A 27192-nucleotide genomic window follows, 5' to 3' on the forward strand; every position below is an offset into this window, starting at 1 on the left:
CTCGAACCAAACAGCTAAGACAGCTTCTGGAAAAGGTACTAATGTAGTAACGCATTAATATTGAGTATTGCAAAATCACAATTTCCCAGAGTGAGATATATCATCATTCTGCAGGGGCAGTAATTATAAATAACAATAATACGTTTAATTTATATAGCACCTTTCACAAACCCAAGTACGCTTTACAGATGGAAAAAAACTAAATCAAAAATCAAACCGCACAACACAACATTGGGTTAAATTAACCAGTCTTATTTTGACCCTGTGTTACACAACAAGCTTTAGCCACAATGATGTGCATATGACATTCAACACGCTTTATCTTGAGTGGCTTTCTGGGTAACATTAACACTGTGTGACCCTAACCCTATATTAACCCAAACTGGGTAAAATAGCAACGAAGGGTACGAGTTACTACAAAGGACTATAGTAGTACTATTAACGTTACTGCTGATAATACTACTGCTAGTTTTTCCAGTGATATAAAGCATAAAAAACACATAGGCTGTTTGAGGCGATAAACCAGTAATGCAAGAGCACACGACTATGTAGAGCACAGTAGTAATGTGCAGTAATTGTTAAAAGCCATTTGATAGCTGTGCTATGACCATTTATCACCAGTAAGGGGCGCTGAAGCACCACTGCTTAGCTCAGGAATATATATTGTACTATAGCAGCAATAAAGTACTCCCAATCAGTAAATCTGAATTCTATGTGGATTTATTATCTATAAATCTATTTTAACAAAAAACTCCGACATATATTCCAGTTAGCAGCAGTGTCGCTAACACAGATGACATTAAGTTAGCTTTACAGGTAGTGAAAAAGTAGCTGAATGTGTCCCAAACATAAACCAGAAGTACAGACCTGGTAAGATATTTAATATAACAGTATATTATGTAGTACAGTTGTAGCAGTAGTACTAGTGTAATATTAGTTGGTAAATGTGGTGTTGTATGGTCTAACCCTAACCAGGTGCAGAATATGAGTCAGTCTATCGAGGTTCTCGACCAACGCACTCAGAGGGATCTGCAGTTTGTGGAGAAGATGGAAGTCCAACTGAAAGGACTGGAGAACAAATTCAAACAGGTGGAGGAAGGACATGAGAGTAACATCGCCAGGCAGTACAAGGTACCGCCCACACCATGACATCATGCCTTAAACAACCAATCAACAAATCAGCTAAACAATACCTATATGAGGTTTTTTTGTGGGAAACACATTTTCAGTGCTGAGAAATTTTGAAATGTTTCAAGAAATGTGCCATAGCAGCGGAGAAAATTGTAACGTGACTCAGACAAGTCTGAATTTTACAATAATGTTGTTCAGTTGTCAATGAATGTAATCTGAGATTTTGCAGAAACATCAGTACTGATGTTGTTTGTTACTCACAGCTGCAGAAAAGCTAGGTGTGTCTATACATTGAGACAATCCACAAGCAAAGCAGTGGTAACTTCATTAATATGCCAACAAAACAGTAATTCATTTAGTCCTCTGAATGTCTCTGATGTCTTTCAGTCAATCAAGGCAAAGATGGAGGAGTTACGTCCTCTGATTCCAGTTCTAGAGGCCTACAAGGCAGACGCTCTGCTGGTACGACAGTTCAAGGAAGAAGCAGCAAATGTGACCGAGCTGCTGAGCTCCCTGCAGGAGCAGCTGGGAGGTCTGGACTATCAGGAGCTCCACAGCAGAGTGACAAGCCTGGAGGACCGTCTGAGGGCCTGCATGCAGAGGCTCGGTGAGGCAACAGACTAAAAAACAACACAAAAAAACACAACACCCCACTGAAAACACTCTTTCACTCCCTCACCTCACCTTTGATCATTGTCACAGTAAGTTTATGGCGCTTTTCCATTATACAGTTTTAGCACTACTCGGCTTGGTACCAGGTCGTTTCCCATTACGTATAGTAGCCCCTCAATATGGGCGGGCTCGTCCAGCTCTCGTCAATTATTTCGTCTGCCATCACACACAGGAATGTCTGCACCTCGTCCAAGGACCACGGTGTAGTTTTGCGTGTAGGAGCCGTGTTAACTCGTGTGAAACTCGCTGTAACTATTGTTGCAGTATTTAAAAATGTTTTCATTCTTGTGTGGGACGGCTCATGACTCTTCCAGTGACTCTCTGACCAATCAGCGGCCCGGCAGCCTGTTGACGTCACATTTAGTATCGGCTCGGCTCGCTTGGAACCTCGGCAGAGCAGATACTAAAAAAGTACCAGGTACCAGGTACTATCCCTGATGGAGGAGCAGGTACCAGGTACTATCCCTGATGGAAGAGCAGGTACCAGGTACTATCCCTGATGGAGCAGCAGCAGGTACCAGGTACTATCCCTGATGGAGGAGCAGGTACCAGGTACTATCCCTGATGGAGGAGCAGGTACCAGGTACTATCCCTGATGGAGCAGCAGCAGGTACCAGGTACTATCCCTGATGGAGCAGCAGGTACCAGGTACTATCCCTGATGGAGCAGCAGGTACCAGGTACTATCCCTGATGGAGGAGCAGGTACCAGGTACTATCCCTGATGGAGGAGCAGGTACCAGGTACTATCCCTGATGGAGGAGCAGGTACCAGGTACTATCCCTGATGGAGCAGCAGGTACCAGGTACTATCCCTGATGGAGGAGCAGGTACCAGGTACTATCCCTGATGGAGCAGCAGGTACCAAGTACTATCCCTGATGGAGCAGCAGGTACCAAGTACTATCCCTGATTGAGCAGCAGCAGGTACCAGGTACTATCCCTGATGGGGCAGCAGCAGGTACCAGGTACTATCCCTGATGGAGGAGCAGCAGGTACCAGGTACTATCCCTGATGGAGGAGCAGCAGGTACCAGTTACTATCCCTGATGGAGCAGCAGCAGGTACCAGTTACTATCCCTGATGGAGCAGCAGCAGGTACCAGGTACTATCCCTGATGGAGGAGCAGGTACCAGGTACTATCCCTGATGGAGCAGCAGCAGGTACCAGGTACTATCCCTGATGGAGGAGCAGGTACCAGGTACTATCCCTGATGGAGGAGCAGGTACCAGGTACTATCCCTGATGGAGGAGCAGGTACCAGGTACTATCCCTGATGGAGGAGCAGGTACCAGGTACTATCCCTGATGGAGCAGCAGGTACCAGGTACTATCCCTGATGGAGCAGCAGGTACCAGGTACTATCCCTGATGGAGGAACAGGTACCAGGTACTATCCCTGATGGAGCAGCAGCAGGTACCAGGTACTATCCCTGATGGAGCAGCAGGTACCAGGTACTATCCCTGATGGAGGAACAGGTACCAGGTACTATCCCTGATGGAGGAGCAGCAGGTACCAGGTCCTATCCACCCAAAAAAAAAAAGAGTTGAGCCGAGTAGAGGTAGAACTGTATAATGGAAAAGGCCCAAAAGTTTTAAATAGAAAGTAGTTCCAGTTAAAAGTGTTTCCACTGGATGATCTGGAGTAACTGAGACCTGGTTTCTCTAAAAGATGCTGATATTAACTTTTTAAATGTCATCTTAAAAACTAGAAGCAGCATAAACTTCATTACATTCATCTCCATAATGTTATGATGAAGGTACAGCTGTCTCTACATGAAGTAATGACTGCAAATTCTCTACCATTTTTTCAAGAGCTTGTGATTTTGCTAAATTACTGCAACTTTTCATCCTTGAATGTGAGCAGCTGCTTGTGGTTTGTAGCAGTCGTGCATTTGGTGTCATTGCAGCATTCAGCGAGTATTCAAATCTAACCTGCCAACAAACATGATGCCACGGACCAAACTAAACTGTTCCCAAATGTTCCCAATTCAAAATGTAATGAGCTTTGATTCAGTGAGTCAGAAGAATACAAACAGCAACGGTCAATATAATCAAACTGTGGACATGAGATTTTATATTTTAATGTTGAGCTCAAAATCGATTTAATAAAAATTATAAATTAACTCAAGTAGTTTTCGTTCAACATTAGCTCTGAAAAAGTGTTTCTGTCACACGCAGGAAGTTATTAAATGTCTTTATTGTAGGATTGATTGCAATTTTTCCAAATTCAGGAATTTTACTGCAATAAGAGGCCATAAAATTGCAAATTGTTTCATAAAAGCCACAACAAAGTTATAAATGTTTGCTGCAATACAAAAACGTTGCATAATTATGGCGGGACTGAATATATTTAGTCTAATTTGTACCTTTATGTGTTCCTGTATGTATTTCAGCCTGTGGAAAGCTGACAGGAATATCTGAACCAATCACCATCAAGACGTCTGGATCGAGGTTTGGATCATGGATGACTGACCCGCTCGCTCCGGCCGGTGACAACAGAGTGAGTGTAATCAATAATAATTTTGGAGCTATAAAAAATAAACCTTTACTCAGGACTGAAACAAGATTCAAGTTGAAGTTAGGATCATAGAGAGATGAACCACAAAATCTGAAACTTTAATTTAAGACGGAGAAAAAAGTAATTTTTAAGCCAGTAGAAAAGTTGCACTGAGACAGCACACAGGAGATTTCCTGGCCTGCAATGAACGTAGGACTAGTTGTGATTTATCAGCAGATTTATGGGAATGAGAAAGGCTCATAAACCTGAATAAGGGAGTTCAGACAGGTAAGTGCTGTGCTAGTGGCCACATGGTAAGTGAATATTAGTGGAACTTAATGTGCTGCTGATAACATAATGATCAAACTATAAACATTACGGTATTTCTGTATTCTCTGACATCATAGTTTTACTTTGATCCCTTACAGGTGTGGTACATGGATGGTTACCATAACAACCGCTTTGTTAGGGAGTACCAGTCGATGTATGACTTCATGACAACAGATAACTTCACCTCTCACCGCTTGCCTCATCCTTGGTCTGGTACTGGTCAGGTGGTTTATAACGGCTCCATTTACTTCAACAAATTCCAAAGTCACACCATCATCAAGTTTGACTTCAGCACATCGCTCATCAGCCGTTCTCGCCAACTTGACTTTGCTGGCTACAACAACATGTACCACTATTCCTGGGGAGGGCACTCAGACATTGACCTCATGGTGGATGAAGGAGGGCTCTGGGCGGTCTACGCTACTAATCAGAATGCTGGAAATATAGTTCTCAGCCAGTTAAACCCAAATACTCTGCAAATCATCCGTAGCTGGACCACCAACCATCCGAAACGCAGTGCAGGTGAAGCATTCATGATCTGTGGAACCCTGTATGTTACAAATGGGTACTCTGGTGGAACCAAAGTGTACTATGCCTACTCCACTAACTCTTCCACCTACGAGTACATCGACATTCCTCTGACCAATAAATACAGCCATCTATCCATGCTCGACTACAACCCCCGAGAAAGAGCACTGTACGCCTGGAACAATGGCCACCAAGTCCTATACAACGTTACACTTTATCACATCATACAGTAACACTGAGGAACAGACACTAAGAACTAAGAACAGACACAGTAACACTGAGGAACAGACACTTAGAACTAAGAACAGACACTAAGAACTAAGAACAAACACAGTAACACTGAGGAACAGACACTAAGAACTAAGAACAGACACTAAGAACTAAGAACAGTAACACTGAAGAACACACACAGTAACACTGAGGAACACAGACAGTAACACCGAGGAACAGACACAGTAACACTGAGGAACACACACAGTAACACCGAGGAACACACACAGTAACACCGAGGAACACACACAGTAACACCGAGGAACACACACAGTAACTCTGAGGAACACAGACAGTAACACCGAGGAACACACACAGTAACACCGAGGAACACACACAGTAACACCGAGGAACACACACAGTAACACTGAGGAACACACACAGTAACACTGAGGAACACACACAGTAACACTGAGGAACACACACAGTAACTCTGAGGAACACACACAGTAACACTGAGGAACACACACAGTAACTCTGAGGAACACAGACAGTAACACTGAGGAACACACACAGTAACACTGAGGAACACAGACAGTAACACCGAGGAACACACACAGTAACACTGAGGAACACAGACAGTAACACTGAGGAACACACACAGTAACACTGAGGAACACACACAGTAACTCTGAGGAACACACACAGTAACTCTGAGGAACACACACAGTAACTCTGAGGAACAAACACTGAGGAACACACACAGTAACTCTGAGGAACAAACACTGAGGAACAAACAGTAACACCGAGGAACACACACAGTAACTCTGAGGAACACAGACAGTAACACTGAGGAACACACACAGTAACTCTGAGGAACACAGACAGTAACACTGAGGAACACAGACAGTAACACTGAGGAACACAGACAGTAACACAGAGGAACACAGACAGTAACTCTGAGGAACACAGACAGTAACACTGAGGAACACACACAGTAACACTGAGGAACACACACAGTAACACAGAGGAACACACACAGTAACACCGAGGAACACACACAGTAACACCGAGGAACACAGACAGTAACACTGAGGAACACACACAGTAACACTGAGGAACACACACAGTAACACCGAGGAACACACACAGTAACTCTGAGGAACACAGACAGTAACTCTGAGGAACACACACAGTAACACTGAGGAACACAGACAGTAACACTGAGGAACACAGACAGTAACACTGAGGAACACAGACAGTAACACCGAGGAACACACACAGTAACTCTGAGGAACACACACAGTAACACTGAGGAACACACACAGTAACACTGAGGAACACAGACAGTAACACCGAGGAACACACACAGTAACACCGAGGAACACACACAGTAACTCTGAGGAACACACACAGTAACACCGAGGAACACAGACAGTAACACCGAGGAACACACACAGTAACACCGAGGAACACACACAGTAACACCGAGGAACACACACAGTAACTCTGAGGAACACACACAGTAACTCTGAGGAACACACACAGTAACACTGAGGAACACAGACAGTAACTCTGAGGAACACACACAGTAACACCGAGGAACACAGACAGTAACACCGAGGAACACACACAGTAACACCGAGGAACACACACAGTAACACCGAGGAACACACACAGTAACTCTGAGGAACACACACAGTAACTCTGAGGAACACACACAGTAACTCTGAGGAACACAGACAGTAACACCGAGGAACACAGACAGTAACACCGAGGAACACACACAGTAACACCGAGGAACACACACAGTAACACCGAGGAACACACACAGTAACTCTGAGGAACACACACAGTAACTCTGAGGAACACAGACAGTAACTCTGAGGAACACACACAGTAACACCGAGGAACACACACAGTAACACTGAGGAACACACACAGTAACACTGAGGAACACACACAGTAACTCTGAGGAACAAACACTGAGGAACAAACAGTAACACCGAGGAACACACACAGTAACTCTGAGGAACACAGACAGTAACACTGAGGAACACACACAGTAACACTGAGGAACACACACAGTAACACTGAGGAACACACACAGTAACACTGAGGAACACACACAGTAACTCTGAGGAACACAGACAGTAACACTGAGGAACACACACAGTAACACCGAGGAACACAGACAGTAACACCGAGGAACACAGACAGTAACACTGAGGAACACACACAGTAACACCGAGGAACACAGACAGTAACACTGAGGAACACACACAGTAACACCGAGGAACACAGACAGTAACACCGAGGAACACAGACAGTAACACTGAGGAACACACACAGTAACACCGAGGAACACACACAGTAACACTGAGGAACACACACAGTAACTCTGAGGAACACACACAGTAACACTGAGGAACACACACAGTAACACTGAGGAACACAGACAGTAACACTGAGGAACAAACTCATTAATGCTGGAGAACCAATACGAGTATGTGATAACATACCTGCACTAAATCACATAGTAATATTAAAATAAATATGTTAAACATATTCTCATGTTCTGTGCTCTACAGTCAGAGGGAAGGGTGGTTATCAGGTTTCCCTGTGGGTTAGGGTTAGAAACTCCATTAGCTTGGCTAGCTTAGCACAAATAATCAAAGCAGGTTGAGATTCCAAGTCTTTCTGATTGAAATGTATTTCATATAGCTAACAAGTATATATGATGTGATATGAGCACACAGGAACATGGCTGCTTGTGTGCTTAGGTTAATTGTTAATTGTTAATTGAATCTCAGGCAGAATGAGTGAAACCTGACAATTCTGAGATGCTATGTTCAATAACAAGGGTTGTTGTTGTTGTTGGTTGTAACCCTAACCCTTCAGCAGTGACAACGTTAGTTTTTTACTTTTGTATTTGCACTTCTTCAGTAAACAACATACTTACTGTGCTAAGCTAGGATGGACCATCAATCCCCAAATGTTAGACTGTTATCTTCTTTCATTAAATGAGTATGAAGTTTGAATTCGTCCCTGGTTTTAAGACAATGACTCCAGTAACTGGCACAAATGCACTTGAAATGTAAACACACTGAATAAGTAATGTAAGTAAAGTCTTTCACAGACGTGTGTGTGATGGTTGATAAAGTTTTGCTTCGCATGTTTTCTGAAAATATTTTTATGGGACATTTTCTGACTTTATGAAATTATACCCACTGTTGTAAATCTGAACAATAATAATAATAATAATAATAATAATAATAATAATGATAATATTTTTGTTCTTACTGATAAGTATTATACAGCAATACAAAGTCTTTTTACACTCTTGTCTTTTCCAATAATTCCCTCAGTTTTGAGTTTTGAGGGTCCAGAGTCTGCCGGTAACCTGCTGATGTATGTTAGACATGACAGACATGTATGTTAGACATGACATGTATGTTAGACATGACATGTATGTTAGACATGACATGTATGTTAGACATGACATGTATGTTAGACATGACATGTATGTTAGACAGACATGACATGTATGTTAGACATGACATGTATGTTAGACAGACATGTATGTTAGACATGACATGTATGTTAGACAGACATGTATGTTAGACATGACATGACATGTATGTTAGACATGACATGTATGTTAGACATGACATGTATGTTAGACATGACATGTATGTTAGACAGACAGACATGTATGTTAGACAGACATGTATGTTAGACATGACATGACATGTATGTTAGACATGACATGTATGTTAGACAGACAGACATGTATGTTAGACATGACATGTATGTTAGACATGACATGTATGTTAGACATGACATGTATGTTAGACATGACATGTATGTTAGACATGACATGTATGTTAGACATGACATGTATGTTAGACAGACATGTATGTTAGACAGACATGACATGTATGTTAGACATGACATGTATGTTAGACATGACATGTATGTTAGACATGACATGTATGTTAGACAGACATGTATGTTAGACAGACATGACATGTATGTTAGACATGACATGTATGTTAGACAGACATGTATGTTAGACATGACATGTATGTTAGACATGACATGTATGTTAGACAGACAGACATGTATGTTAGACATGACATGTATGTTAGACAGACAGACATGTATGTTAGACAGACAGACATGTATGTTAGACAGACAGACATGTATGTTAGACAGACAGACATGTATGTTAGACAGACAGACATGTATGTTAGACAGACAGACATGTATGTTAGACAGACAGACATGTATGTTAGACAGACAGACATGTATGTTAGACAGACAGACATGTATGTTAGACAGACAGACATGTATGTTAGACAGACAGACATGTATGTTAGACAGACATGTATGTTAGACAGACAGACATGTATGTTAGACAGACAGACATGTATGTTAGACAGACAGACATGTATGTTAGACAGACAGACATGTATGTTAGACAGACAGACATGTATGTTAGACAGACAGACATGTATGTTAGACAGACAGACATGTATGTTAGACAGACAGACATGTATTAAACATATGGATGAAATTGCGCCGTCACATTCAGAGGATTCCATGTTTTTTGGTCCTTTGTCTGGTTGTGTTGTGTTTTTTAATAATCAGCTGGTTTGTGTCAGTTTGAATGTGGGAAAATATTATTTACAAACAGTATTTAAGAACATTTTTAACAATGAAAAGAGTAATTTTGTTGTCACTTCTTACAGCTTTGTGTTTTGTATTTCAACACAATCGTACTGTATTTGCTGTTTTTACGAACATTAAGACTTTGGCCTCCAGTTTTACAGTGCTGTTATTTGGTGTTATGAACTGGTGAAAATTGCAGTGATTATATAAAATCTGCAGAAGGAAAGAAGCTGGAGATATGTAATTACTTTGCAGGACTGCATGCACATTGTAAGAAAGAACTGTTTTGGCAACCAGTTGCTTTAACAGCTAGAGTGTTAACTGCATTATTCATCCATGATGTAAAGAACCGTTTTAAAGGAATAATGAAATTAAAAGACTCAACTTGATAAATACACTCCATGCTGCTGGTTCTGTTTGTGTGTTTGAGATGAGGCACAATGAAAGCACAATTCATTGAGCACATCAGCTCCAGACCTGCAGGGGGCGAGTTAGTGGAACCCAAGTCTTTCAACCTGTGCTCCTGGAGGGAAAGCATGGGATGAAATGTTTGAGCCCTCTCACCTGCTCCTGGAAAGAAGGAATTACCACAAAGCTGCCTGATCAACTGTGAAGACACAACTGGTAGGAAACAGAGCGCTTTGAATGCGGATGATGTGTTTTAGTTTATGCATCTCTTTGCTGTTTGAGTAATATGTAGTTTTAATTTGAATAGTTCTGAGTTTAGAGGGAGAGGAAGAGGAAGAGGAAGAGGAAGAGGGAGAGGAAGAGGAAGGGGGAGAGGAAGAGGAAGAGGGAGAGGGAGAGGAAGAGGGAAAGGAAGAGGGAGAGGAAGAGGAAGAGGGAGAGGGAGAGGAAGAGGAAGAGGGAGAGGAAGAGGAAGGGGGAGAGGAAGAGGAAGAGGGAGAGGGAGAGGAAGAGGAAGAGGGAGAGGAAGAGGGAGAGGAAGAGGGAGAGGAAGAGGAAGAGGAAGAGGAAGAGGAAGAGGGAGAGGGAGAGGGAGAGGAAGAGGGAGAGGGAGAGGGAGAGGGAGAGGAAGAGGAAGGGGGAGAGGGAGAGGAAGAGGGAGAGGAAGAGGAAGAGGGAGAGGGAGAGGAAGAGGAAGAGGAAGAGGGAGAGGAAGAGGATGGGGGAGAGGAAGAGGAAGAGGGAGAGGGAGAGGAAGAGGAAGAGGGAGAGGAAGAGGGAGAGGGAGAGGAAGAGGAAGAGGAAGAGGAAGAGGGAGAGGAAGAGGGAGAGGGAGAGGAAGAGGGAGAGGAAGAGGGAGAGGGAGAGGAAGAGGAAGAGGAAGAGGAAGAAGGCGAGGTGCGGCAGACTGAGGGAGGACAGCATCCACCACTCTGTGCCAGTGAAGAAGCCGAGCGGCTGGAAACCCTCCAAAGGGACCGAGAGCAACAGATGTTAGTAAAGTTATTTATATTCTTACCCGTCATGCTCAATATTAACCTGCCAATATAAAACAAAGTGTTATTTACAGAGCAGCTATGTGCCTTACATTACTGTAGGGTTAGGGTTAGGGGCCTTACATTACTGTAGGGTTAGGGTTAGGGCCCTTACATTACTGTAGGGTTAGGGCCCTTACATTACTGTAGGGTTAGGGTTAGGGCCCTTACATTACTGTAGGGTTAGGGGCCTTACATTACTGTAGGGTTAGGGCCCTTACATTACTGTAGGGTTAGGGCCCTTACATTACTGTAGGGTTAGGGGCCTTACATTACTGTAGGGTTAGGGTTAGAGCCCTTACATTACTGTAGGGTTAGGGCCCTTACATTACTGTAGGGTTAGGGGCCTTACATTACTGTAGGGTTAGGGCCCTTACATTACTGTAGGGTTAGGGGCCTTACATTACTGTAGGGTTAGGGTTAGGGCCCTTACATTACTGTAGGGTTAGGGTTAGGGCCCTTACATTACTGTAGGGTTAGGGCCCTTACATTACTGTAGGGTTAGGGCCCTTACATTACTGTAGGGTTAGGGTTAGGGGCCTTACATTACTGTAGGGTTAGGGTTAGGGCCCTTACATTACTGTAGGGTTAGGGGCCTTACATTACTGTAGGGTTAGGGGCCTTACATTACTGTAGGGTTAGGGTTAGGGCCCTTACATTACTGTAGGGTTAGGGTTAGGGCCCTTACATTACTGTAGGGTTAGGGCCCTTACATTACTGTAGGGTTAGGGCCCTTACATTACTGTAGGGTTAGGGTTAGGGGCCTTACATTACTGTAGGGTTAGGGTTAGGGCCCTTACATTACTGTAGGGTTAGGGCCCTTACATTACTGTAGGGTTAGGGTTAGGGCCCTTACATTACTGTAGGGTTAGGGGCCTTACATTACTGTAGGGTTAGGGCCCTTACATTACTGTAGGGTTAGGGGCCTTACATTACTGTAGGGTTAGGGTTAGGGGCCTTACATTACTGTAGGGTTAGGGGCCTTACATTACTGTAGGGTTAGGGCCCTTACATTACTGTAGGGTTAGGGGCCTTACATTACTGTAGGGTTAGGGTTAGGGGCCTTACATTACTGTAGGGTTAGGGGCCTTACATTACTGTAGGGTTAGGGTTAGGGGCCTTACATTACTGTAGGGTTAGGGGCCTTACATTACTGTAGGGTTAGGGCCCTTACATTACTGTAGGGTTAGGGTTAGGGCCCTTACATTACTGTAGGGTTAGGGCCCTTACATTACTGTAGGGTTAGGGCCCTTACATTACTGTAGGGTTAGGGCCCTTACATTACTGTAGGGTTAGGGCCCTTACATTACTGTAGGGTTAGGGGCCTTACATTACTGTAGGGTTAGGGGCCTTACATTACTGTAGGGTTAGGGTTAGGGCCCTTACATTACTGTAGGGTTAGGGCCCTTACATTACTGTAGGGTTAGGGTTAGGGCCCTTACATTACTGTAGGGTTAGGGGCCTTACATTACTGTAGGGTTAGGGCCCTTACATTACTGTAGGGTTAGGGGCCTTACATTACTGTAGGGTTAGGGCCCTTACATTACTGTAGGGTTAGGGTTAGGGCCCTTACATTACTGTAGGGTTAGGGTTAGGGGCCTTACATTACTGTAGGGTTAGGGGCCTTACATTACTGTAGGGTTAGGGCCCTTACATTACTGTAGGGTTAGGGGCCTTACATTACTGTAGGGTTAGGGTTAGGGCCCTTACATTACTGTAGGGTTAGGGTTAGGGCCCTTACATTACTGTAGGGTTAGGGGCCTTACATTACTGTAGGGTTAGGGTTTATCAGCTACACTACTGAATGATTTCATACTATGTAGGACCAGTATCATGCTGTTACTGTTGTAGACATGTTTGAATAATGCTGGACAGCCAACAGTCCATATTCAGTACGGACAATATTTCCATCATATCATCAAAATATACATTTACAAAGCTTTGTGTTTGTACTGTGACTTCTACAGGAGATGAAATTGGAGGACCTCAGGCAGCTCACCAGAGAGCTACTTCAGAGGCAGCCAGGGTTGATTTTTGATGCCTTGATAATGTGTCAGCGCAGGGTTTTTTACTATTTACTTACACTAATGATACTTGTAATATAAACATTTATTTGACAGAAACATTTTTGGACATCCTTTTCAGTCTAGACAGTAAAAAGAGAACATAAATATGTGTCCAGACAAACAGTTTATTAACCCTCTATAGAAACATGAGTCTGTCTGAACACCTTCCAGCAGTCACATTGCTGCACATACAGATGAAGCCCCTTGAAAGTTCCCATTCAAGCTGAAAGCCAGCTGAATGGCAGCTGACTCCCAGCCGGCTGCCAGCCGACTCAGCAACCCCCTCCTTCTCCTGGGCGTGTCTATCTTTTCCTGTAAACCCGCCTATTCATTGTAATACAGGGTATGACCAGGTGATGGCGCTTCTGTCACAGAATAGCCCACATTCTGATATTCTATGAATTTTTACTGGTCATCCGAACCAGTAAACTTACTTACTACCTAACATAACCCACTGACTTTTTATATGTACGCACCACAACTTAGAAAAAATATTTTAAATTTCAAGGAAGACCATGACTGAGCAAACAATGTGCAGACACAGATACAGAGTGTCTGTTTGCACCCTAGACGTATAACAACGTGAAAACATGGCGGGTATTCATCTTCCACGCCAACAGAAAAGGGCGAATTTAGAAAGGTTTCATATCTTATGTTTGTTCTAAAGACATTTCTGGCGCGAAAGTTGTATTATATTTTCATAATCTTTCCTCAGTGAATGCATACAAGCGTAATTTTCTCAGTTAGACACGTTATAACGTGGGACCGGAGCGGTGGCGTAACGGCAGCGTGTCCGTCATTAGTGCGGGAGACCTGGGTTCGAGTCTATGCAGCAGCAGTTACTTATTGATAATGTTTCAGAGGAAAAACTCTGCTGCATTTTCATAACTTTGTTAAGTAAATGCATACAACCCGAAAATAACTGAATTTAAAACCTTCAGGTTGTTAAATGATGGAAATCAAATCTTGACCGATAATTCTATGGTTCTCTGCTATGTGCCATTAGTTTAATATGTGTTTAATGATGTTCTCTTGGTTAACAGGAAGTGTGTTTGCCTGTAGAGTATTTTAAGAGTGTTTTTATTGTTTAGCAGTGAAGAAAGGAAAATGAATGGGATGTTTGTGCTAGAAAGAGAAACAAAGTGTGCGTGACAGGATTTGGCATTAAATAGCCTACTGACTGATTATTTTGTTATTTGTTTTGAATCTAACACAAAAAAGAAAGAAAAATTGCTTTTCATATTTCAATTTTAGGCTCAGATCAATTATACGAAATGGAAAAACGTAAACGACTGTATTTGATTTTAGGCAACGCAGCTTTATTTATATGAAAATAAACATTTGACAGTGAGAAATTAGAAACAAACGTAAAAACAAGGAATTTAAAGGATGATTAACCTTTCATTTGATGCTGGTTTGAATATTCTCACATAAATTATACTAAAGCTGAGAATGAGTAGTTCAGCGTCTGCTAATTTGTGAATTGTAGAATTGTTGAAAAATGTGCAAGCCAACCCCGGTCTGTTCAGTGCATGCTGTAAGTCAGGTAAGCCCATCCACTTTATTAGCATTAGCATTAGCATTGCTTAACTTTCTGTTTGGGCTTAATGGACCATTTGGTTCCATTGTCACACAAATCACACAAGAGTGTTCATGGCCGCTGCAACTACAGTACTTTCTGAGAAGGGGTGCGGATTTGGCGGGGTGATGATGGGTTTGGGGGGGTGATGATGGGTTTGGGGGGATGATGATGGGTTTGGGGGGGTGATGATGGGTTTGGGGGGGTGATGATGGGTTTGGGGGGGTGATGATGGGTTTGGGGGGGTGATGATGGGTTTGGGGGGATGATGATGGGTTTGGGGGGGTGATGATGGGTTTGGGGGGATGATGATGGGTTTGGCGGGGTGATGATGGGTTTGGGGGGGTGATGATGGGTTTGGGGGGATGATGATGGGTTTGGGGGGGTGATGATGGGTTTGGGGGGGTGATGATGGGTTTGGGGGGGTGATGATGGGTTTGGCGGGGTGATGATGGGTTTGGGGGGGTGATGATGGGTTTGGGGGGATGGTTGGGAGCCTGTTCCATTGTCTTTCAAAGCGAATGCCCCCCTCCCCCCACACCTGTGCATGTCTCCTGGCAAACTGTGAATCCTTTGAATTTTTCCTCCCACGGCTCTATTACGCCTGCTCTTATTATGATCAAATTATTTTAACAATTATGTTTTATAACATATTGCCAATAAAATAAAAGTATTGAACAGACTCACTGGAGCTGAGGTTAATGTTAGCTGCACGGACAGAGACGTGTTTTCTCAAGCGAGTTCAAAGTTTTAACTATTTTACTTTCTTTTGACAATGACACGCTGGATGATGATTTCGGAGGTAATCCGACAGGAGAAGGATTGTGTAAACCAGTCGGTCTCAACAGGGCTTACGATTGGCTACGAGAAAGTGACGTGTCGGGGGGTGCCTCGAGTGGGAGATCCCCCTCCATTCATAACCCGTTGTGCGCCAACGTCATTCATTTCATTTCATTTCATTTTGACTTCTGACTTTGTAATTACCGGATAACGGAAACCCAGTATCAGTGTCAGAATATAATATCAGCAATAAGAAAAGAATAAAGAACAATAAATAATAAATACAAAAAAACAAACGAACAAACAAAAAACTATAAGAACAATAATAGTAAGAAATATGTAGTAAAATAGTCGTGACATTATTTACATTATTTACACCGTCCATTGAAATACTATGTATTACTGTAAATAGCGCGTCCTGTTTTGAATCACTAGACGGGGTATGTCACATGGGCTATTTCTTGGTTTGACAGTGACAATGATTTGTCAGAGGTCCTGTAAAATGTACGGTATCTTCAATTGCATCCTTCTAATGAATTAACTCAGTTTATGTCCATGGACATTATAATGAAAAGGCTAAAGGCTTAATATTAGTTTGCATCCAGCGTGCTGCTGGACTTCATTACATCTGCTGCACCGCTGCTACCACAATTATGAGATGCTAAGTTTATTATCTGTGACTGTGACCTTCATAAAAGTCATATTTTACTAATCTGCATTATATAAACTAACGAAATTCGTTAAAGTCATTTGGCGACTTCTAAGTCATTAAACTAAGTCTTACTTTTACTGGAGTAAAGAGTTGAATCAGGACGTCTGCTTTTACTAGAGTCTTTTTTACACAAGTATCTAGTACTGCATACTACACAGGCATGACTCAGAATAACAAGCTTGCACTTTTTAATCATAGTGCGTTTTGTTAATTGATCGGCTGTGTTGTGTTTTACCGGCGCACAGCAGCTTCAATTGCATCCTTCTAATGGATTGAACTATATTGCACCCTTCATTAGATAGATAGATAGATAGATAGATAGATAGATAGATAGATATACGTTATTGATCCCAAGCTGGGAAATTACAGTGTAGCAGCAGCATTACACAGACACATAGTGACGATACAGTGACAATAACAACAACATATAGTATAAGGCTACTTTATGAAGAAGAATAGAAGTAAATACAAGTTATATTAGTGTGTAAAACTAACTCGGGTCTCCTGCACTAATACCTGCGCCTCCCCGTGGACAAATGAAGCATTGCAACTGGTTTTCACTCAGGCAGTTTAGGGGCGTTTCCAGTCGGGGCCTCATTGACACGTCATCGCATTTCCCCCCTGCTTCCATTATCGGCCAGTCAAGGACCTATCAAGGGGCGGCCAAGGAGCCATCACGGAAACAGGGGAAATTTCTAGTGGCTTCATCTGTACACCATAGATCATTAGTGTAAGAGATGGTTAATTATGCAGCCCATATGTCAGTGGAGAGAGTAGACAGGAGTCCAGGATGTCTTACGTTGAAAAGGTTTATTTACTTGATCAAAGAGAAGTGTCTGAATAATCAGTACACGTTATGTTGTGATGAAGTTTCTGTCTCCGGGACTTTAAACACACAGATAATAACACAGGTTGAGCAGATCCAACACATCTACCTTGAGATGAGCTGTCGATCCTGGCGTGAAGTGAAGGAGGAGGCCAGAAAAGCTTAATAAGCAACTGACCCCAGCCAATCAGAAAAGACTGGTTCACACCCACTGCACGTGATTAAGAAAGGGGAGAAGATGGGGGTTAGGCCCCTTCTCACAATTGTGTTTTATTTACGACAAGGGCAGTTTAATAATAATAATAATATATTAATAATAATAATAGTAATAATATATTAATAATAATAATAATAATAATATAATAATAATAATAATATAATATTAATAATATAATAATAATAATAATATATTAATAATAATAATAGTAATAATATATTAATAATAATAATAATAATAAAATAATAATAATAATATAATATTAATAATATAATAATAATAATATATTACTACTAATAATATATATAATAATAATAATAATATATTAATAGTAATGATATACGGAGATGTTGGCGATCCAACTTTGTATACTTCCCTTGTAAGTGAATGTGTCTAACACTAACCCTGTATAGTCAGCTCCTTTGATCCTACATCTCTGTACTGAGCCCTTACAAGGGTTAGGGTTAGTGGTGTGTCCCCCCTCAGGTAGACCAGGTCTTGGTGTGTCCCCCCTCAGGTAGACCAGGTCTTGGTGTGTCCCCCCTCAGAGCCCTTACCAGTACAAAAGGCTTGGAAGTTGATGATGTGTCACAAGAAACAACTCACAGGTTACCTAAGACTAAGTTTGACCCCAAATGTCAGGGGGCTGTTAAGAGCAGAGACCCATGAAATATGGTTTCCTAGAGGAGAGGCTCTTAAGAGTAGAAGTTGGGTGTTTTAGCCTTTAATACTGATAAGGTCAGGTTAAAATAATGATAAAAGTTCTGTAACTGGAGTGGTGGTAAAGTTATTTATTTATTTTAATTGTTAAAAAATTGGAAAAAAGATATATTTGAAAAATAAGACCGACCCCCCCGCCAGGGGGGGTCGGTCCCCAAGGGTCTAACCCTAACCCAAGGGTCTAAGGGTTAGGGGTTAGGGGTTAGGGTTAGGGTTAGGTAGGAAAGGCTGAACCTGTCTCCTATTATAGGAGACAGGAATGGCACGCTCCATCCTCCCTGTAGACCTCCCCCCATCTCGGTCCCAGTAAGGGTTAGGGTTAGGGTTAGGGTTAGGGGTTAGGGGTTAGGGGTTAGGGTTAGGGTTAGGGTTCCAGATTCAAAACCGGCCCCCTCTGGGTTAGGGTTAGGGGTTAGGGTTAGGGTTAGGTAGGGTTAGGGTTAGGGTTAGGGTTAGGTTGTGGGATATAGGAACCCGGGAAATGAATCCCGGGTGATGCACGGTCCAATCACTGTGGATGGCCAGTCCCCATCCCCATCTTGCTTAATAGCGTTTTAATGGTCTTGTCGCCTTTGTTATATCAAGTATAATATTATATATTTTTTTGTTGTTTTTGTTTTTTTCTTTTTTTTATTTTTTTTTTTTTATTTTTTGGTTTGGGTTAGGGTTAGGGTTAGGGTTAGGGGGTTAGGGTTAGGGGGTTAGGGTTAGGGTTAGGGTTAGGTTTATGAATCAAAACCCCAGACCCACCAATGTAGGTCCGGGAGAATGCACGGGCCGTCCCCCAATTAGCACCATCCCCCCTGTTCCCATATTGCACGTAAGTAGGCGGACGCCTCTTCCTGTAGGACACCGTGGTCCATTGTCCATCCATGGTTTGTTGTTGTTTGTTTTTAGGTTGCAGGTAAGTATTGTTTTTATTTTAAGGTAAGTGTCCAGGTTTGTATTTAGCCAAATTGTGGTTAGGGTTAGGGTTAGGGTTAGGGTTAGGGTTAGGGTTAGGTTGGGGGATATAGGAACCCGGGAATGAATCCCGGGTGATGCACGGTCCGATCACTGCGGATGGCCAGTCCCCCTCCCCATCTTGCTTGGTAGCGTTAAAGTCAAGTCGCCTTTGTTATATCAAGTATTAATAATATTTTTTTGTTCTTTTTGTTTTTTTCTTTTTTTATTTTGTTTTTTTCATTTTTTTGGTTTGGCTTTTTAAATGTCCAATCGTTGGTTAACCATATTATATTTGGTCCCTAGGTGGCGCTCGCGACGTTTCGTCCTCATTTGGGACTTCTTCAGGCTAGCCACCTGGACCTGTTTGAGGAGGAGGAGATGTTGCTCCTTCGCTGCCTCTGCCAAACTGAGCTGCTTGCATTGTATCCCTCTATTTATACCCTCCCTCCGAAATTTCGTGTCGAATTGAATTTTTTCCGTGTCCCTTGAATTTAGTTGTTTTTGGCCCATATTCCCATTTCAAATTGTGTTTTAACCCTTTCTTTTCCCTTTTCAGATTCCAATTGTAATTATTAATACCAAGGTAAGTATTATTTGTGTTTATTTTAATAAAAATGTATTTAATTTAGTGTTTTTTTCTTTCTACAGGTATCCCACCTTTTTCCTTTCTCCGATATTCCCATCTTAATCCCATCTCTCTATGCTCCCGATTTGGGAGTCTTACAAGGCTTCTTTCAATTCCTTCAGTCTTCCATCCAGTATTCCCGGTCCCTATTCCAAATTCCCAATTCCCATATGTTTTCATCCCTCCCCGTCATCCAATTCCCCTCACTTTTCCTTCCTTCTTTCCACACTTCTATCCCGGATTCAAGCGTACCTCACATGTTTAGTTTGCCATATGTGGGGTCATAGGCCATGTGGAAAGTGCCAAGCATGTTGAAGTTGCCGTATGGGAGGTCATAGGCCATGCGGCATGTGTATCCCGGATTGGGATGTCGGTCCTCAGGGGACAATATTCGGGGACAGAAGGTCTCTATTAGGGTTAGGATAGGATTGGGGGTTAGGGTTAGGGTTTGGGAGTCAAATTTAGGGTTAGGTCAAAAGGTAATAGGGTTAGGGTTAGGGTCAGGGTTAGGTTTAGGCCATAATGAGGCTTGGTTAGGGTTAGGGCTAGGGTTCAGGTTAGGCCATAATCAGGCTTGGGTAGGATTAGGGCTAGGGTTCAGGTTAGGCCATAATCAGGCTTGGGTAGGATTGGGGTTAGGTTTAGGGTTAAATAGGGGTTAGCACAGCATATATATGGTTAGGGTTAGGGTTAGGGTTAGGGTTAGGGTTAGGTTGTGGGATATAGGAACCCGGGAATGAATCCCGGGTGATGCACGGTCCAATCACTGCGGATGACCAGTCCCCCTCCCCATCTTGCCTATTAGCGTTTTAGTGGTCAAGTAGCCTTTGTTATATCAAGTATTATATATATTTTTTTGTTGTTTTTGTTTTTTTCTTTTTTTATTTTGTTTTTTTCATTTTTTTGGTTTGGCTTTTGGAATGTCCAATTTGGTTAACCATATGTATTTTGGTCCCTAGGTGGCGCTCGCGACGTTTCGTCCTCGTTTGGGACTTCTTCAGGCATGCCACCTGGACCTGTTTGAGGAGGAGGAGATGTTGCTCCTTCGCTGCCTCTGCCAAACTGAGCTGCTTGCCTTGGTTTCCCTCTATTTATACCCACCCTCCGTAATTTCGTGTCGAATTGAATTTTCCGTGTCCCTTGACTTTTGTAATGTTTTTTGCCCAGATTCCCATGTAAAATTGTGTTTTAACCCTTTCTTTTCCCTTTTTAGCTTCCAAATTGTAATTTTTAATGTCAAGGTAAGTATAATTTGTGTTTAATTTAATAAAAATGTATTTAATCAATTGTTTTTTTTCCTTTCTACATGTATCCCACCTTTTTCCTTTCTCTGATATTCCCATCTTTATTCCTTCTCTCTATGCTCCCGATTTGGGAGTCTTACAAGGCATCTTTCTTTTCTTTCCAATCTTCCTTCCAGTTTTCCCGATCCCTATTCCAATTTCCAAATTCCCATAAGTTTTCATCCCTCCCCGTCATCCAATTCCCCTCACTTTTCCTTCCTTCTTTCCACACTTCTTCCCGGATTCAAGCGTACCTCACATGTTGAATTTGCCATATGTGGGATCATAGGCCATGTGGAAATTGTGCCAAGCATGTTGAATTTGCCGTATGGGAGGTCATAGGCCATGCGGCATGTGTATCCCGGATTGGGGATGTCGGTCCTCAGGGGACAATATTCGGGGACAGAAGGTTTCTATTGGGGTTAGGATAGGATTGGGGGTTAGGGTTAGGGTTTGGGAGTCAAATTAGGGTTAGGTCAAAGGTGATAGGGTTAGGGTTAGGGTTAGGGTTAGGTTTAGGCCATAATGAGGCTTGGTTAGGGTTAGGGCTAGGGTTCAGGTTAGGCCATAATCAGGCTTTGTTAGGATTGGGGTTAGGTTTAGGGTTAAATAGGGGTTAGCACAGCATATATATGGGGAGGAGAACTGGCCATTGAGTCCACAGGAGGCACTGGCTGGTTAGGTTGTGGGATATAGGAACCCGGGAATGAATCCCGGGTGATGCACGGTCCAATCACTGCGGATGACCAGTCCCCCTCCCCATCTTGCCTATTAGCGTTTTAGTGGTCAAGTAGCCTTTGTTATATCAAGTATTATATATATTTTTTTGTTGTTTTTGTTTTTTTCTTTTTTTATTTTGTTTTTTTCATTTTTTTGGTTTGGCTTTTGGAATGTCCAATTTGGTTAACCATATGTATTTTGGTCCCTAGGTGGCGCTCGCGACGTTTCGTCCTCGTTTGGGACTTCTTCAGGCATGCCACCTGGACCTGTTTGAGGAGGAGGAGATGTTGCTCCTTCGCTGCCTCTGCCAAACTGAGCTGCTTGCCTTGGTTTCCCTCTATTTATACCCACCCTCCGTAATTTCGTGTCGAATTGAATTTTCCGTGTCCCTTGACTTTTGTAATGTTTTTTGCCCAGATTCCCATGTAAAATTGTGTTTTAACCCTTTCTTTTCCCTTTTTAGCTTCCAAATTGTAATTTTTAATGTCAAGGTAAGTATAATTTGTGTTTAATTTAATAAAAATGTATTTAATCAATTGTTTTTTTTCCTTTCTACATGTATCCCACCTTTTTCCTTTCTCTGATATTCCCATCTTTATTCCTTCTCTCTATGCTCCCGATTTGGGAGTCTTACAAGGCATCTTTCTTTTCTTTCCAATCTTCCTTCCAGTTTTCCCGATCCCTATTCCAATTTCCAAATTCCCATAAGTTTTCATCCCTCCCCGTCATCCAATTCCCCTCACTTTTCCTTCCTTCTTTCAACACTTCTTCCCGGATTCAAGCGTACCTCACATGTTGAATTTGCCATATGTGGGATCATAGGCCATGTGGAAATTGTGCCAAGCATGTTGAATTTGCCGTATGGGAGGTCATAGGCCATGCGGCATGTGTATCCCGGATTGGGGATGTCGGTCCTCAGGGGACAATATTCGGGGACAGAAGGTTTCTATTGGGGTTAGGATAGGATTGGGGGTTAGGGTTAGGGTTTGGGAGTCAAATTAGGGTTAGGTCAAAGGTGATAGGGTTAGGGTTAGGGTTAGGTTTAGGCCATAATGAGGCTTGGTTAGGGTTAGGGCTAGGGTTCAGGTTAGGCCATAATCAGGCTTTGTTAGGATTGGGGTTAGGTTTAGGGTTAAATAGGGGTTAGCACAGCATATATATGGGGAGGAGAACTGGCCATTGAGTCCACAGGAGGCACTGGCTGGTTAGGTTGTGGGATATAGGAACCCGGGAATGAATCCCGGGTGATGCACGGTCCAATCACTGCGGATGACCAGTCCCCCTCCCCATCTTGCCTATTAGCGTTTTAGTGGTCAAGTAGCCTTTGTTATATCAAGTATTATATATATTTTTTTGTTGTTTTTGTTTTTTTCTTTTTTTATTTTGTTTTTTTCATTTTTTTGGTTTGGCTTTTGGAATGTCCAATTTGGTTAACCATATGTATTTTGGTCCCTAGGTGGCGCTCGCGACGTTTCGTCCTCGTTTGGGACTTCTTCAGGCATGCCACCTGGACCTGTTTGAGGAGGAGGAGATGTTGCTCCTTCGCTGCCTCTGCCAAACTGAGCTGCTTGCCTTGGTTTCCCTCTATTTATACCCACCCTCCGTAATTTCGTGTCGAATTGAATTTTCCGTGTCCCTTGACTTTTGTAATGTTTTTTGCCCAGATTCCCATGTAAAATTGTGTTTTAACCCTTTCTTTTCCCTTTTTAGCTTCCAAATTGTAATTTTTAATGTCAAGGTAAGTATAATTTGTGTTTAATTTAATAAAAATGTATTTAATCAATTGTTTTTTTTCCTTTCTACATGTATCCCACCTTTTTCCTTTCTCTGATATTCCCATCTTTATTCCTTCTCTCTATGCTCCCGATTTGGGAGTCTTACAAGGCATCTTTCTTTTCTTTCCAATCTTCCTTCCAGTTTTCCCGATCCCTATTCCAATTTCCAAATTCCCATAAGTTTTCATCCCTCCCCGTCATCCAATTCCCCTCACTTTTCCTTCCTTCTTTCAACACTTCTTCCCGGATTCAAGCGTACCTCACATGTTGAATTTGCCATATGTGGGATCATAGGCCATGTGGAAATTGTGCCAAGCATGTTGAATTTGCCGTATGGGAGGTCATAGGCCATGCGGCATGTGTATCCCGGATTGGGGATGTCGGTCCTCAGGGGACAATATTCGGGGACAGAAGGTTTCTATTGGGGTTAGGATAGGATTGGGGGTTAGGGTTAGGGTTTGGGAGTCAAATTAGGGTTAGGTCAAAGGTGATAGGGTTAGGGTTAGGGTTAGGGTTAGGTTTAGGCCATAATGAGGCTTGGTTAGGGTTAGGGCTAGGGTTCAGGTTAGGCCATAATCAGGCTTTGTTAGGATTGGGGTTAGGTTTAGGGTTAAATAGGGGTTAGCACAGCATATATATGGGGAGGAGAACTGGCCATTGAGTCCACAGGAGGCACTGGCTGGTTAGGTTGTGGGTTAGGGTTAGGGTTAGGGGGTAAGATCAAATTGGTCCTCCTCCCGAAGGAGGAGGCACGCGCACTGTCCATCCCCCATGGACGTCCATCCCCCTGGTCCCGTTGGTGACGGCCGGCCCGTTTACGGCGCCGACCATATCGATTAGGGTTAGGGTTAGGGTTGGGGAAGCGATCCCCCCTCCAGCCGGAGAAGGGAGGTGCCCGGTTAACCCACCGTTGGCCTGCCCCGAAACCCTCATCACCCCTGGGTTGACGCTGGCGCCCCCGGCGCACAAGCGTCCAACCCCCCTCATCCATACCGATAATCAGCTGTTGCTGTATTATTAGTATTCTTATTTATTTATATATGTATTTTTTTGTTTTGTTTTTAAATGTTTTTTAATTAAAAATCAAATGAAAACAAACAACTAAGGGCGCTCTCCAAGAGAGGATATACCAATAATAAAAATGTGTAAATAAAATTGTATTAAAATAAAATGTATAATAAAAGTGTTTTTTAATCAAAATAAAATTATTTTTAGAAATAAAAAATTAAATAAAAAAGGTGTGCCAAAAGTGCAACGTTTCGACCCTTGCCGGGTCTTCTTCAGGCAATGGCACACTGAAAAACTCTGTGAGAGATGTTCTCACGTCGCTGCTTCAATAGAAAGTGAGCTCTCTCCTGCTCACCTCCTTTTATACCCTCTGTCTGTGCAACCCACCTCTGTAACCTTCGGAATTCCGTGAGTCTGTATTTTATTTGTACCCCATCCAAATTAACCCTATAAATCCCAAATGAAATGAAATCCCAACAACCCAATGTAATATAAAATATCTAAAATTTGATTTTTATCCTAAATATCCTTTTAATTCCAATATATTTATATAGAGTATATTTTTTATTAAACATTCTTTTAAACCCAAAAAAAACTTAAGAAAACATGAATTTAACCCTTGCATACCCACATCAATTTAGTATCCCCTTATATTATTAATTTAGTACCATGTTTATAGAAAATACAATTATTTCTTAGAAAAGGGGTGTGGTTAGGGTTAGGGTTAGGCTTTAAGGTTAGGGTTAGGTTTTAAGGTTAGGGTTAGGATTAGGTGTAGGGTTAGGGTTAGGATTAAGGTTAGGGTTAGGATTAGGATTAGGGTTAGGATTAAGGTTAGGATTAGGGTTAGGATTAAGGTTAGGATTAGGGTTAGGTGTAGGGTTAGGATTAAGGTTAGGATTAGGGTTAGGTGTAGGGTTGGGGTTCTGGTTAGGTTTAGGGTTAAGTTTACCGGGTTAGGATTAGGAGTAAGGTTTAGGGTTAGGATTAGGGTTAAGATTAGGTGTAGGGTTGGGGTTCTGGTTAGGTTTAGGGTTAAGTTTACCGGGTTAGGATTAGGATTAAGGTTAGGGTTAGGATTATGATTATGGTTAGGATTAGGGTTAGGTTTTGGATTAGGGTTAAGGTTAGGGTTAGGATTAAGGTTAAGGTTAAGGTTAGGATTAGGTTTTGGATTAGGGTTAGGATGAAGGTTAAGGTTAGAGTTAGGGTTAGGTTTTGGGTTAGGGTTAGGTTACACAGTCAGAGGGTTAGGGTTTTATGGTCGGGATTAGAGTTTAACCCAGGGTCAGAGTAACGATATGGGAGGAAGTTCTTGGGTAAGATAAACTAACTATTTTTAACGTTTAATCCCATTGGATCTCTTGTACCCAATTTGAACATCCAAAACCTCTCTCTCTTCTTTCGTTCTCCATCGGTCCAAAATAAATTACTCTCCAATCCTGCCATCCTAAGCGCAGCTAAACCATGATCAATAAAATGTTCAACCAAAAGCGTGTCCATACTTTTTTTGTTCCTTATTGTGTACCTATGTTGATACATCCTAGTGGACAGGTCAGTTTTAGTTTCTCCCACATATTTCTTGTCACATCTGTCACATGAAATTAAATAAACACAATTCTTTGTGCGGGTGGTAAAGTTTTGCATAATTTTTACAACTGTCTTGTCTTTTGTATTTGTAATATATTTAAGTTTCATGAATTGTGACTCCAATAATTGTGGCTTGTCTCGAGTTAACGAGGGTAATTTTGCACTAATTAAAATGTCGGCCAAATTTCTGTTTCTTTTGTAGGCTGAAATCACCGTTGATGTAGGCAATAGGTCAGTACAGCCCAAGACTGAGTTGAAATTATGTTTGATAGTCTTCATGAGTGTTGTGTTATGGGAGGAATAGGTGGTTACCAGAGGGATCAAGTCCCCCCTCTCCCTGTGTTTCTCCTTTCTGAAGGATCTCAGGCAGTGCCTCAGGAAGGATCTGCCATAGCCCCTCCCCCTGAGGGCCTTAAACAGGATCCCCACTGCCTGACTGAAATCCCCCTGCCTCGTGCAAATACGACGAAAACGGAGGAGCTGGGATTTAACTATCCCCCGGAAGGTGTGTCTTGGGTGGAAGCTCCTTTTATGAAGTAAGGCATGGGTATCAGTCACCTTGAAGAAAACCTTGATATCCAATTTGTTTGTTCTATTAAAATCTGGTCCCCTATACACTGTTGTGTCTAAGAAATCCATTTTGTTTTTATCCAGAATTGCCTTTAATTTAATTGATTTATTATGTGAATTTAGAATTTTGACGAATGTTTCGAATTCAATTTCCGACCCAGACCAAATTCCCCATATGTCGTCCAAATAACGGCAGTAATAGGCCGGTGGCTTGTCGCATTTAGCGAGGGCCTCTTCTTCCCAATTGGCCATAAAAATATTGGCATAGGCCGGTGCAAATTTCTTGCCCATTGCCGT

At 42.3% G+C, this 27192-nt stretch overlaps 1 protein-coding gene across 1 annotated transcript in view; it reads left to right on the top strand.

Annotated features, from left to right (window-relative positions):
- Positions 1-5386, top strand: part of LOC133977051 (noelin-like) — a 12031-nt gene extending 6645 nt beyond the window's left edge. Inside the window, exons 2-6 of the mRNA XM_062415191.1 lie at positions 1-35; positions 976-1131; positions 1519-1738; positions 4192-4298; positions 4724-5386. The exon at positions 1-35 is cut by the window's left edge and continues 115 nt beyond it. Coding sequence (XP_062271175.1) covers positions 1-35; positions 976-1131; positions 1519-1738; positions 4192-4298; positions 4724-5386 — 1181 coding nt within the window. The remainder of the gene's footprint in view (positions 36-975; positions 1132-1518; positions 1739-4191; positions 4299-4723) is intronic.
- The last annotated feature ends 21806 nt before the right edge of the window (positions 5387-27192 follow it).

This window comes from Scomber scombrus, unplaced genomic scaffold, assembly GCF_963691925.1.
Source record: "Scomber scombrus unplaced genomic scaffold, fScoSco1.1 SCAFFOLD_131, whole genome shotgun sequence".
In the NCBI taxonomy this organism is placed as follows: Eukaryota; Metazoa; Chordata; class Actinopteri; order Scombriformes; family Scombridae; genus Scomber; species Scomber scombrus.